General features: G+C 44.2%; 1 protein-coding gene across 1 annotated transcript in view; it reads left to right on the forward strand.

The window, feature by feature from the left end:
* The window catches only part of arhgap42a (Rho GTPase activating protein 42a), a 505,650-nt gene that overhangs the window by 372,328 nt on the left and 120,284 nt on the right, over positions 1-13,038 (forward strand). Inside the window, exon 11 of the mRNA XM_038818093.1 lies at positions 9,711-9,789. Within this exon, the coding sequence (XP_038674021.1) occupies positions 9,711-9,789 (79 nt within the window). The remainder of the gene's footprint in view (positions 1-9,710; positions 9,790-13,038) is intronic.

Consider the following 13,038-nt stretch of genomic DNA (forward strand, 5'->3'; position numbering starts at 1 on the left):
CTTTCAGACAATCGACAATGGTTTCATGGTAATCTTCAGACTTTTAATTCCAGATTTTTTTATTGAATTCAAATTTCACAATCTGCCATGGCGGGATTCAAACCCAGGTCCCTAGATCGAAGAACAAGGCCTGGTGGCCGTATTCAGTGTAAAACGATTTCATCAATACATCTATGGCCACCATTTGTTTATTGTCACCAATGCCAGGCCTCTTCCGTGAAGACAAGGTGATTCCACCAGCACCATCTGCAAGGATTCAGTGCTGGGCTCTGTTATTGGCTGCTTACGAATACTCTTTTGAGCACTGCCCAGGGATCCAGATTGCGCATGCTGATGCATTATGCCATCTTCCCCTGCAGATAGAATCCATGAACCTTCTTACAGTGGACGAAGTGATTGCTGAACTGAATCTCGCTGCCTCACGTGTTCGTGACTGGACGCAAACCAACCCTGTACTTGTCAAGTTGTGACATTTGGTGCGATACAGTGGCAGCTACCAGAGGAGTTGAAGGGTTTCTCGTCCAAATTGTCAGAGTTGACCGTGAAGGACGGCATCCTCCTGTGGAGCACCATAATTGTTGTGTCGGTGAAAGGATAGGCTGTCATGTAGAAGGACCTTCACAACGGACATTCCGGAGTATCCAAAATTATGAGGCTGGCGCAGAGCTATATCTGATGGCCAGGTTTGGATTCCAAAATGGGGATACAGACCTCTGAGGTCTTGGCTGTCAACTCCGTAGTTCAACCGTCCCCTGATGATTGTCTACCACTACATTCTTACTGCAGATGACATCGGTATACGCTGATTGATTTGGCGCATCAGCTCCATGGTAACTTACCAGAGACTCCGATGTCCTCCCCCCGCTTCTCCTTCTCAGCTTCATCACTCATCGAGGGGGTCTTTGGACTTTGTGGGGGGGGGGAAGGAATGTAATATGCCACACAGGACCTACAGGGTGGGAATGCTTGTCTTCCCCGATCTCCTTGCGGAGTAAGAGCTCCACCTCAAGGGGCGGGGTATCTTAATTAACCAATGTATATGAGGTTGCCCAGTTAAGCACCAACCAGAGAGGAACCTGGTAGTGTATAAATCGTTTGTGTAAATAAGACTTTGTTCTTATTTTACTCGGTATGGACACTCCATGTCCTTATCAGAGTTACCATGGAGCCCATCTCAACCTTTTCCCTCGCCTTAGCTGTGGTAACCCTCAGGTTAAATAACCACCAATCAGCTCTCTTTCTCAAAGGGGAGAGCCACCATTTATGGCCCTCTGGGACGATGGCAACTTTCAATGCCATTTACAACCTGCAATTTGGTGGTTGGCCAACATCTTATGCAATATTTTGTCAATTATTGCACAATTCCTCTCATGTAAACCATTACTGAACAGGTTCTCAGCCACAGTGTTCATGACTATAGTATTCAAATTCTCATCCATGTCCCAAATTCATCATCGCGGGAGGGACGGGAAGTTTGATGGATCAGCAAAAGGTCCATTGATTTTGTGTGGGAATTTCCAGTCTCGCAGCGGGTGGGACTGGAAAATTCCTTCCCTTATCTGCAGTGATCTATTTGTCCTCTTTATTTATCAATGTAGATAGACTAAATGTAGTTGCCATATCCACAAAGTGTAACAATCAAATACCTGGATCGTTGTCCATTGCCTCTTGGGTCCATTGTGTTGCTCGTTTTACTGGAGTGTGATTAACACGCCTCCGTTTAAAGGCCGTGTGCTTAACACTACTATGGCTCTGTATGTGTAATTATGCTCGGAGTCGCCAGGTGTCGTATTGAGACACCGTCACAAGTATATCAAGGTCAGGTTCAAAGTAATAAATCCATACACCGATTAGTAAGTCCAAACGATTGGTGTTTATTATAACAAATATAATAAATACTCATGCATACGCTAAAGAGACTAACTTACTTCTAATACTAAACAACTAAATACTTATCTAGGCAGGAACAGGCAAGGTCAGGGAGCAAGGCCTTTGTCCCGTTCTTGGTCTGTAACTTGCTGATTGGCAAAGTTGTCAAGAGCTAGCAAGGTCTGGATCACGTAGCGATCGTTGTGTTGGCACTTACAGTTCGATGGCTGATGCTCAACGGCCGGTGGTGAAACTGGAGTCAGGATGCGATGCAACAGGTCTGGGCCGGAGTCTGGAAGCAACAGACCGAGTCATGTGCTTGACCTTTTTATAGGTCCCAGGAGGTTCAGGCCCCCTTGGGGTGGTTCCCTCATCTATTGGGTCTTTCCCAATCGATATCTTTCAAACTCCCCAATCCTAGGGTTGTTTCTCGATGTTTGGGGCGGTCCCTACGGCTCTTTGTTTTGGTTGCTTTGGCGCCATTCTGTCTCGGCGTCTATGGAAAAGTATCCATCGATACTTTAAACCTGGGCTGGGATCACCTCATTAATATGCAGATCTGTTTCCCATTTGCACCTTTGGCTGAAACTCTGCAACTCTTTGGAAACTGGTTTCTGTACGTGCAAAATGCAAAACAGTCTTTTGCAAGCTGTGTGTCCTCACTATGACTGTTTTTCCCTGTGTTCCTTGCGGTTCTCCATTTTGTAGCCCAATGTCCATCTTAGATGGCTACAATTGCCTCTTGGGTCCATTGCCACTACATCGTAAATTCCCCGGCCAGTGGAGGACTTGCACCAGCCATTGTATCAAAGTACCTTTTCTAGGAAATTAAACCCCCATGAATACCAACAGTCTATCGACATCTGAAATCTATGCACAATCCAGTAACTGGAATGCAAGCACAGACTCCGGAATTTCAAGGTGAAATTTATACCATCTCCCAAACTCCATAATATACTCTTCCATGGACTGATTTCTGTTTTCTTACAACTATGAAAAGTTGACCACACTTTGTATGCTTCCAACAAACCATTGTAAAACTTATCCAAAAATTGCAACAGAAGAGCAAATCCCTCTTTGATATCTAAATCAGCCACATCCAGTTTTGAAAATACTTTACTGTTAATCATAATTTTTTTTCTGGTAATGACAAAGCACAAGACGTACCTTTCTTTCTCCAGGATACCGAGGTAACCCATGAACACATTTTCACCTTACTTTTCCATTGCTCATCCGGTTCAGACGCTGGAAAAAAGAACAGGAGATAATCAAAGATTGAGATATTGCACTGGGTCGCAGCCATTCAGTACCAGAGATTGCCTGGAGTAGTATATCTTTCCTTTCACAGAGGCAAAAAAATTTCTCATTCAACATCCAACCATCAGAGCTCAATGTTCATCCTCTGCTACCATGTTGTTCACATGTTGTAAGGATGAGTCTGAAACCAGTTTTTTCCTTAATCTGGATTTATTTCCAAGGCACAGATTCCTCTTGATCCCCCATCATTCAGTGTGAAATGATTTAGATACACCTGCAATAAATCTCTAATCTTTCCCCAATTGGTGGCAGCTGCTCTTAATTACTCATGTAAAGTATCTAACATTAACATTCCACAGGCATTTAAATAGTTAAAAGGTGGTTATGATCAAAATGGGGATTTACGCATGAAGGCAGAGGGCATGGCTGTGACACTAAATGAGTACTTTGCATCTGCCTTTCTTGATGAAGAAGATGTTGCCAAGTTGTAGAGAAAGAGAAGGTAGTTAAAACATTGGATAGACTAATAATCACTCGAGTTATTAGGCTGATTGCACGTAAAGTTAATGAGTCATCAGGACCCAATTTGATGCATCCAATGATACTGAGGGAAGAAACAGTAGAAATTGCAGAGGCGCTGGCCAAAATCCTCCAGTGCTGCTTTGATACAAGCATGGTGCCAGAGGACTAGCGAATTGCAACTGCTGCACTCTTGTTTAGAAAAGTTTGTTAGGATAAGCCCAGCAACTACAGGCCAGTCAGTTATTTTAACTTCAGTGATGAGAAAACGTTTAGAAATAATGACCTGGAATGATATTAACAATCACTTGAATCAATGTGGATTAATTAAAAGCAAACTGTGTTTCAACTATTTGATTGAATTTTTCCATGAAGTTATAGAGAGGCAATTTAATAGAAGTGTTCAAAATAATGAGGGAGGGGTCTAGACAGAGTAGGTTGAGGTGCGGGAAGAATTGTCTCCCATTGGTGGAAGGGTCAAAAGCCAGAGGACACTGACTTAAGGTATATTGAAGGTAATATGGTTGATATAGTGCACATGGATTTCCAAAGGTGTTTGATAAAATGCAAAATGACAGGTTTGTTCACAAAGTTGAGTTGGAATAAAACGGACAAGAGCAACATGGATATAATGTGGACTGACTGACAGGATACAGAACACAGGTTGCTTTTGGATTGGGGGAACAAATATAGTAGGATTCCCCAGGGTGGGAGAAGGACTATTATCTTTCTTGATATAAATTAATCACTTAGGCTTGAGTGTGCAAAAACAGTTTCAAAACTGCAGATAACCCAAAACCTAGAAGTATTGTGAACTCTGAGGATAGTGGTAAACTTCAAGAGAATATAAAAAGGCAGATGGAATGGACAAGTACAGGTGAAACTTAATTTAAAGGAGTGTAGGGCAGCACGGTGGCACAGTGGTTAGCATTGTTGCCTACGTCGCTGAGGACCCGAGTTCGAATCCTGGCCCTGGGTCACTGTCCGTGTGGAATTTACACATTCTCCCCGTGTCTGCATGGGTTTCACCCCCACAGCCCAAAGATGTGCAGATTCGATGGATCGGCCACATTAAAATTTCCCATTAATTGGAAAAAGAAAATGAATTGTGTACTCTAAATTTAAAAAAAATTAAAGAAGTGTGAACCAATACATTCCGTAGGAAGAACAAGGAAAGAGCATTTTGGTCGTAACTTGCAATCTCCCCAGCATAGGATTTTTAAATCAACGGTTGCTGGTTATATCAGCAGTTATTTCACATTCCTAGTTGCCCTTCAGAAGGTGGTGGTGAGCTGCCTTCTTGAAACACTTCAGTCTTGAGGTGTAGGTACACCCACTGTGCTGTTGGGGAGGGAGTACCAGGATTTCGAACCAGTGACAGTGAAGGAACGGTGATATATTCCTAAGTCAGCGTGGTGAGTGACTTGGAGGGGAACCACCAGTTGGTGGGGTTCCTGTGTACCTGCTGCTCTTGTCCTTCTAGATACCCAGTTGTGGGTTTGGGAGGTGCGAAGGAATCTTGACGAGTTACTGCAGTGCATCTTTCAGATGGTACACGCCACAACCAAATTTACATCTATGGTGGAGGGTTCGAATGTCTGTGAAGGGGAAGCAATCAAACGGTCTGCTTTGACTTAGATGTTGTCAAACTTCTTGAATGCTGTTGGAGCTGCACTCATCCGGGCAAGTGGGGAGTATTCCATCACACTCCTGACTTGTGACCTGATGGTGATGGGCAGGCTTAGGGGGGTCAGGAGGTGAGTTGTTTGCAGTAGAATTCCTGGCCTTTCTCCTGCCCTGTGTTGCTCGTTATGCTCTCTGCTTAATTTGCTTTGTTTTAATTATGCTAGCTCAAGAGTCGCCAGGTATCTTTTCGATACCGCCACAAGGTTCAAAACCGAATACTGATCAAAGACACGATACACCAGTTAGTATATCCGAAATCAATGCACATTTATTTACACACACAGTCAATTATACTCATGCACAAACTCTACTCACTAAACTACAACTATCACTAAAAGCCTATACTTAGTTTCGGGTGCCCACTCAGTCAGAGGAACAATGGCCGTTGTCCAGTTCTGAGGCTGCTGGCATCGAACTGGTATAGAATAGTAGCTAGGAGCGCCTATCCCATAGCGTGCGTTGACTTTAGACTTACTTGTCTGGTGCTTGGCGGGTCTCTCGTCGCTGAGAGCTAAGGCCAAGATGATGAAGATGAAGAAGAGAGCGATCTGTCTTGGGGCTCCTTTTCATACCCCAAAGGGGCTTCGATCTCTTTTGGGTGGTCCTTGAACTTGGCGCCAATTAATTGGACCATGTCCTAATCATTTGTATTGATTTCCTCCAATAAAGGGATCGTTGCTTGATCGCTGGGTTGCCGTTGGCCTGCCTTTGTTTTAGTCTCCACTGGCGCCGGGGAGTCTGCTCTGGTATCGTTTGCTTAAATGTTTCTCTTTTGTCCCTGGAGATAGCTCATTACTATGCTAATGGCTTGTAGTATCGGTCTTGTCTGGGAGCTGCAAACTTCAATCCACAGACAAACCTTGCACCTGCTTGTTTTCTTAGCATTGTCCAATTTTTCCTTTACTCTCTGCAAGTGGACATGGCCACCCCAGGTGGCTACACCTGGTAGCACTAATATATTTAGTCCAGTTCTGTTTCTGTCAATGGTAACCCCCAGGATGTTGATTGTGGGGAATTCAACGATGGTTGTAGTATTGCATGTCAATGGGGCGATGGTTAGATCCTCTCTTGAAGGCGACGGTCATTGCCTGGCACTTGTGTGGCGTGACTGTTACTTGCCACTTGTCAGTCCAAGCCTCGATATTGCTTAGGTCTTGCTACATTTGGACATGGACTGCTTCATTATCTGACGGATCACGAATGGTGCTGAATATTGTGCAGTTATCTGCGAACATTACCATTTCTGACCTTATGATGGAAGGGAGGTCATTGATGAACCAGATGAAGATAGTTGGGCCTAGGACACTACCTTGAGGAACTCCTGAAGTGATATCCTGGAGCTGAGATGATGACCTCCAAACCACCTCAACCATCTTCCTTTGTGCCAGGTATGGCTCCAACTAGCGATGAGTTTTCTCCCTAATTCCCATTGACTCCAGTTTAGCTGGGCTCCTTGATGCCATTCTCGGTCGAATGCTGCCTTGATGTCAAGGGCAGTCACTCTCATCTCACCAATGGCATTCAGCTCTTTTGTCCATGTTTGAACCAAGGCTGTAATGAGGTCAGGAGCTGAGTTACCCTAGCGGAACCCAAACTGAGCATCCGTGAGCAGGTTCTTTCTGAGAAAGTGCCGCTGGATAGCACTGTTGATGATTCTTTCCATCACTTTGCTGATGATGCAGAGTAGACTCTTGAAATAGGAAGTCCAAATCAGAAAGAGTAATCTCGATATAGCCTTACTAGGGTTTGATTTATATCCACCATCACATCATCACTTTTATATTCTACGTTTCTTGAAGAATCAAACATTTGTTTTGCTTAATGATGGCCTTTTCCACTTGTGCTGCTTTTATATTTTACAAATGTGTATCCCCAAATCCTCCTTCTCTTACATATCACCAAGTCTTCCCCTATTTGAATCATATTTATTACCTATTTTTAATCAAAGTGTATATAAAAATAAATATACTTATTGAATTACACTGGCTCTTTCCTGTATCTTATCAATAGCCCTTTTCAACTTTTCAGTTTTCAAAATTATTTGCTGTGCTTTGCATTTTAACGATATGTTAAACTTGAGGCCTAACTAGCCGCATATCCAAATCATTAATATAATAACAATAATCTTTATTGTGACAAGTAGGCTTACATTTTTTACACTGCAATGAAGTTACTGTGAAATGCCCCTAGTCACCATGTTCCGGTGCCTGTTTGGGTGCACAGAGGGAGAATTCAGAATGTCCAACTTACCTAACAGCACATCGTTTGGGACTTGTGGGAGGAAACCAGAGGACCCGGAGGAAACCCACGTAGACACAGGGAGAATGTGCAGACTCCGCACAGACTGACCCAAGCCGGGAATCGAACCTGGGGCCCTGGAGCTGTGAAGCAACAGTGATACCCACTGTGATACCATGCTGCCCATGTACACAGTGAATGGAAGACATCCCAGAGCAGAATGCTCTGTGACACCACAACCTACTTCCAACCACTTTGAATAAACTGCCTTTCCCTTAATTCTGTGCCACTTCGGTTTGCCCTGGAGTGGAAGACATTTTCAAAAGTTTTCTGGAAGTTCACATAACATCACCAAATGTCCTTTGTTGATCTAGGCCTGGGAAAGTGATGTTGAGTGGTAATCAACATGGATGGGAAGAGCCAAAGGAGTCCTCATGAATAACATTAGTCACTGCTAATGTGGTAGGGTGGGAGAGGGGTCTATGAAATAATAGAGGATGGATGTCTTAAGGAGGAGGAGTGGGTTCGCTGAAAGAAGGAGGGCCAGAGGCAGATGGATAGATACCCTTGATTTTAGACAATTATTTTTTTATCATCCTTTCATGGGAGTGGGCGTCACTGATGAGCCAGTATTTTTATTTGCCATCCCTAATTGCTCTTGTGAATATGCTGGTGATCTACCCTCTTAAATTGTTGCAGTTTTAGGTGTTGTAGGTACACCCATAGTGCTCACCACCTGCTGCAGACCCAGTCAAGCAGCTGTGTCCTTTAGGACTCAGCCAGCTCAGTTTGTAGTGATGTTCTTGAGCAACTCCTGGTGATAGGCAAAGAAGTCTCCCACCCAGAGCCTCCTTTAGTGCTTCCTCCAAGTGGTGTTCAACTTGGTGAGTACCGATTCATCAGCTAAGAGGGAAGCAGTAGGTGGTAATCAGGTTTTCTTGCCTATATTTGACCTGATACCATGAGATCTTGTGGGGTGTAGTCATCGGATAACTCCCAGAGCAACTCCTTCCTGACTGGTGTTCTGTCCTTTTGGCGGATGAGGACGTACCTAGAGATGGTTGTGCATGTGGCATTGTCAGGTTGATGATTTTATGGGTGTTGTTATATTATGTGATAGTAATATGTCGTTACTCTTTTGCTTACTTCCAGAATGGTCTGATCGTTGTAGTTCAGTAAAACTATCAGTCTTCAAATTAAACAAATAACATTTATTGAATAACGAATATAAATACCTATGAGTTTGTTCACTCTTCTACAACTATAACTGAAGATTAGGTAAATAAGAATAAGTATATATAATGTTTAACTACACTTTCTAACTAAGCTATATCTCTAACAGTCTGCTCACTAGTCATTCCTGATACAAAGAGGTGGGAATCTCCTCTGAGTGCAGTTTATATACATAGATCTGGTGCTGCCATCTAGCGTTTGTCTAGCACTATCTTACAGATGTTAACCCCTTACATAGCAGCAGATATACAGATCGCTACAGGTTGCTTGCCTAGTCTGTGAAACAGTTCACTCAATTTTGCCACACGTCCCCAAGTGCCAAGCCCCCGGATGTCAGTGAGGCCGATTTTGCAGGGTTGACGGGGCCAAAATGCTCATTGTGTTTTGCATCGGAGGTGGATATGGAGTGTATGGTAGAAAATTTTTGGAGGAGATTGGTGTACAAGACGAATCTAGAGTTATTCCCTTCTAGGAGTGGTGAGAAGACATAGCCATAGGAGTGATATCAGAACTGGATGTGATTAGCAGTGCTTTCCACTTGCTTTTTATGGTTCACTCACTAATAAAGTGTTCTCTAGGTTTGAAGCTGCAGTGTTAGCTGTTGTACCAGAGCAGAAATAGAGAATTGACTGGGACCAATTGCACAAGGATGTGAAGAGGGTAATCAAGTAAAGGTTTTGATCCATGGAGGCATTGATGCCCTTCCCTAGAAAGGGGTAGATAATCTCGGACATGAGAATAATTGATATGGGAAATGGAAAAATTGCTGGGGAAGGTTTTGGTGAATGGATGACAAGGAAAATCATTGGATTTAAATTGGATATAAAAATTGAAAATTCAATAAAGTAAATGTTTGTGAACATTTTCAGTATTTTTAATTTTCTTTGTCTTTTTTTTTCTTCTTACAGGCATGGCATCGTTACACTCCAGGCTCAGTCTGAAGCAAACAGAAAACTTTGGTTAGAAGCAATGGATGGAAAGGAACCAGTATGAGATTTTTTCTATGAGATATAGTCATTTGTACTACTTACAGTTATACTCATCTTTATTCTGCACATGTAGCAGAATCCAGAGCATCAATGCTCTGAAGATCATCTTGGGAATGGTTGTGGAGGGTACTTTTTCTGGGCTCCCTGCCCCTTGCTTCCTTCCCTCCAATACAGGCTGGTGCTGAATTTATGGCTCAGTTCTTTTTGGTGCTTCTTCAAATGGGCACCTACCAAAGACAGAGAAAGGATAATTTTTCATTTTCATTTCATTTTCATGAGGTGATAGGCAGAGTTATGTCATCCTTGGTTCGTTGAAGTGGCATCTACTTGAGATGGCAGTGCGGGAATCTCCTCAATCCAAGGGTAACACTAAAGCGTTTGAGATGCAATGTTATGGGTCTTCATATTATTTACTTAGACTTTGCATTAGAGAAATTATCATTGCTCTGTACAAAACAGAAATAATAGACCCTTCACGCCCTAGTAAAGCTCTTTGTTTGAATCCTTTAACTTCCTGGCACAGAACCAGCAACCTTCCAGCACTTTCTCAGCTCCCCAGAGGTTCTCTGATCCTGAACTGCCTGTAGCCTGCTAACAACTCCAAGGGCTTTTCTGTGATCTGCAAACCACATGAGGTCCAAACTGCAACCAACTCTCTCAGCAAACAGATAATCTTTTTAAGCTTCACCTATCTCCATTACGACTATAGCCTTTCAGGATTCAGTAAATGCTTTTAAACTAATTTAACCTAACCCTAACCCTAATTGAATTCTGACTCCCAAAACAAAACACCTTTTGGACTGCACTTCAATTGCAATTCATGGAGACATCATGTACAGAATTTTACGCTCCGTTTGGTGGCTTCTAAGATGGGAGGTCAGGGGAGGTTGTGAAATTCCATGAATTAAATCACCTCCACGATCCTGCAGTCCCGACTTGGTTGAGATTATACTCCGGGTGAGACCAGGCCTCAGAGGGGAAGTCCGTTCTTGCCCCAATTAAATCACTTAAACCGCTTAATGGCCACTTTAAGGGCTTTTTTCTGCCCACTCTCGATTTGTAGGCTGACGGGAAACTGAAAGATTTGGGGGGGCTGAGGGGGAACCAAAATTAAATTCCTTGTGGGAAGCCGGGGAGGGGTGGGGGGAGGGGGCTGTTGCCACTTGCCACCTTCCTTTCCTCTGGTTCTTGGCACTTAATTCCAGGCAGCAAGGTAATGTGTCTCTTATGACTACTATAGTGCTATTCCTGGAATGACCGGAGAACTGTCAACCAATTAGATTAGCCAGCAGCTCTCCAAGGCAGGTAACAGGCTGAAGTCCCACCTTCTGTCATTCAGTGTTTCTTAGAGAATGAAATGACATTGGGCCTGCTGGTGTTGGCAGATAGTGTTCCCAGCCGACTCTTCACTTGGCAGGCACCTGAAAGTTCTGGACCTGTCTCCAATTCCCCAGCTATGTAGGCCCACCTGCTCCTTTATGGCTCCATCTCTTCTATTTTGATGCTATTAAACAAATATAGACAACTCTGAGCTGCCATTCTTTAGTTGTTCTGGCAGTCTCTAAAGACCAGTATTTTAATTACCATATCTTCACAACAACAATCTTATCAAAACTAATCAAAATCGAAGATATTGACATGAACTATGAACTAGATTATCATCACATCACCTTTATGGAATCTTCTTTCAACTTTCTGTGTCATTCTGAAAAGATCCTGGGCCCGATCTACCCGAATGAAGACAGAGTCCCGCAGTGCGATTAGCTGGGTATCTCCCAGCGTTCGGAGTGCCAAGAAAAACCATGCTATCTAACACCCATCCTGGTAGATCGGGGGCCTCAGTGGGGAATGTTCCATCGAGGCTCCACTTAGCCCATTCCCTGCATTGCCGAGTTCCACTCATGGCATCCCAATCTCTTGAGCCCCCAACATGAACCCCCCCAAGTCCTAAATCACTGTAAGGGGTTCTGGGGTGGGGAGGGGGGGCACACCCCTTCACACCCACACAGGGCACCCTGGCCTGATCCCTTCTGCGCGGAAAATGCCCTCTGACACCCTTGCAGTGCCCCTGACTGCTGGCAGTGCCATCTGAGCATATTGGTAGTGCCAGGCTGGAACCGAGGTGGCTCTGCTAGGCTGGCGCTGCTAGGGTGTCCAGGTGGCACCAGCAGTGCCACCCTCTCCAAAGGTCATGCATCTGGGGGCCTCCGGTCCCCTGGGAGACCCCCATGAGTGCAGTTCTTTCCGGTCCCCATTAGTGGAGACCATCATTGAACGGCACTCGTCCAATGTCTCTAAGGTGAAGTGTTAGATCCCAAACCTTCGTTAGATCTCAGGAACGTATATTAGAGCGAGATTAGCTGTCTTACCCTAATATGCAGATTTGCCAGAAAGTGATCCCGCCCACAATGGGCAGGATTCACATTGTCACATCTCGCAAGATTATGTTAGATCTCGCGAGGTGTGGCGACCGCGTAGATTCCGGAAGTGGGATCTCCTGGCATCTACTGGCCGCAGCTGCCTTTCGAGCGTAACACGGCCGGTAATCCTGCCCCCTATTTGTCCAATTTTTCTTCTTAACTAAAACTTCCTATCCCTGGTGTCAGTCATAGTGAGAAAACGAAGCATGAAAAATTTTCAGAAAAGCATTTTAATAGATTGGTAGTGAACAGTGGCCAGTTTGTCTAGTCCAAGTGATGGATTTATTTTCTCAGCATGCATTCGAAATGCAAGTTTGACAATAAAAGTGGAAACGCTTGTGGTAGGAAATTTATTGGTTGTCGAGCAGCAATAGACCAATATGGTGTTAAGGCGGGGACGGCACCTGACACAGTGGTTAGCAGGCAAACCTATGATTATCACAAATCAGAGCCAAAAGGGACATGCCTTTCATTCTAAAATGCTGCCAGAACTGGTTTCACATCCTTAACGCTGATACAACTACCAGGGTCGTAAACTATCTGGCCAGCGAGAACGGAAGGGGTGCCAGCAATAGTGTCCTCAAACTGGTCCTTTTACATGAGGCCACCTCGATCCGCCCCAATACAATCTCTCCTCCACCATCCATTTCCTAACCATTGCAATGTTTGCTGCCCAATAATTGTTTTGCAAGTTTGTCAATGCTCATCTACTTCCCACCCTCTACCCCACCTCCCCCCATCGATCCCATTCCAAGAACACCCTCCTAGCCTGGGAAGCCTCAGCCACCCGCACAAACCCCAAAATCATCCCAATAGCCTTCCCAAAA

Source organism: Scyliorhinus canicula, chromosome 14 (genome assembly GCF_902713615.1).
Source record: "Scyliorhinus canicula chromosome 14, sScyCan1.1, whole genome shotgun sequence".
In the NCBI taxonomy this organism is placed as follows: domain Eukaryota; kingdom Metazoa; phylum Chordata; class Chondrichthyes; order Carcharhiniformes; family Scyliorhinidae; genus Scyliorhinus; species Scyliorhinus canicula.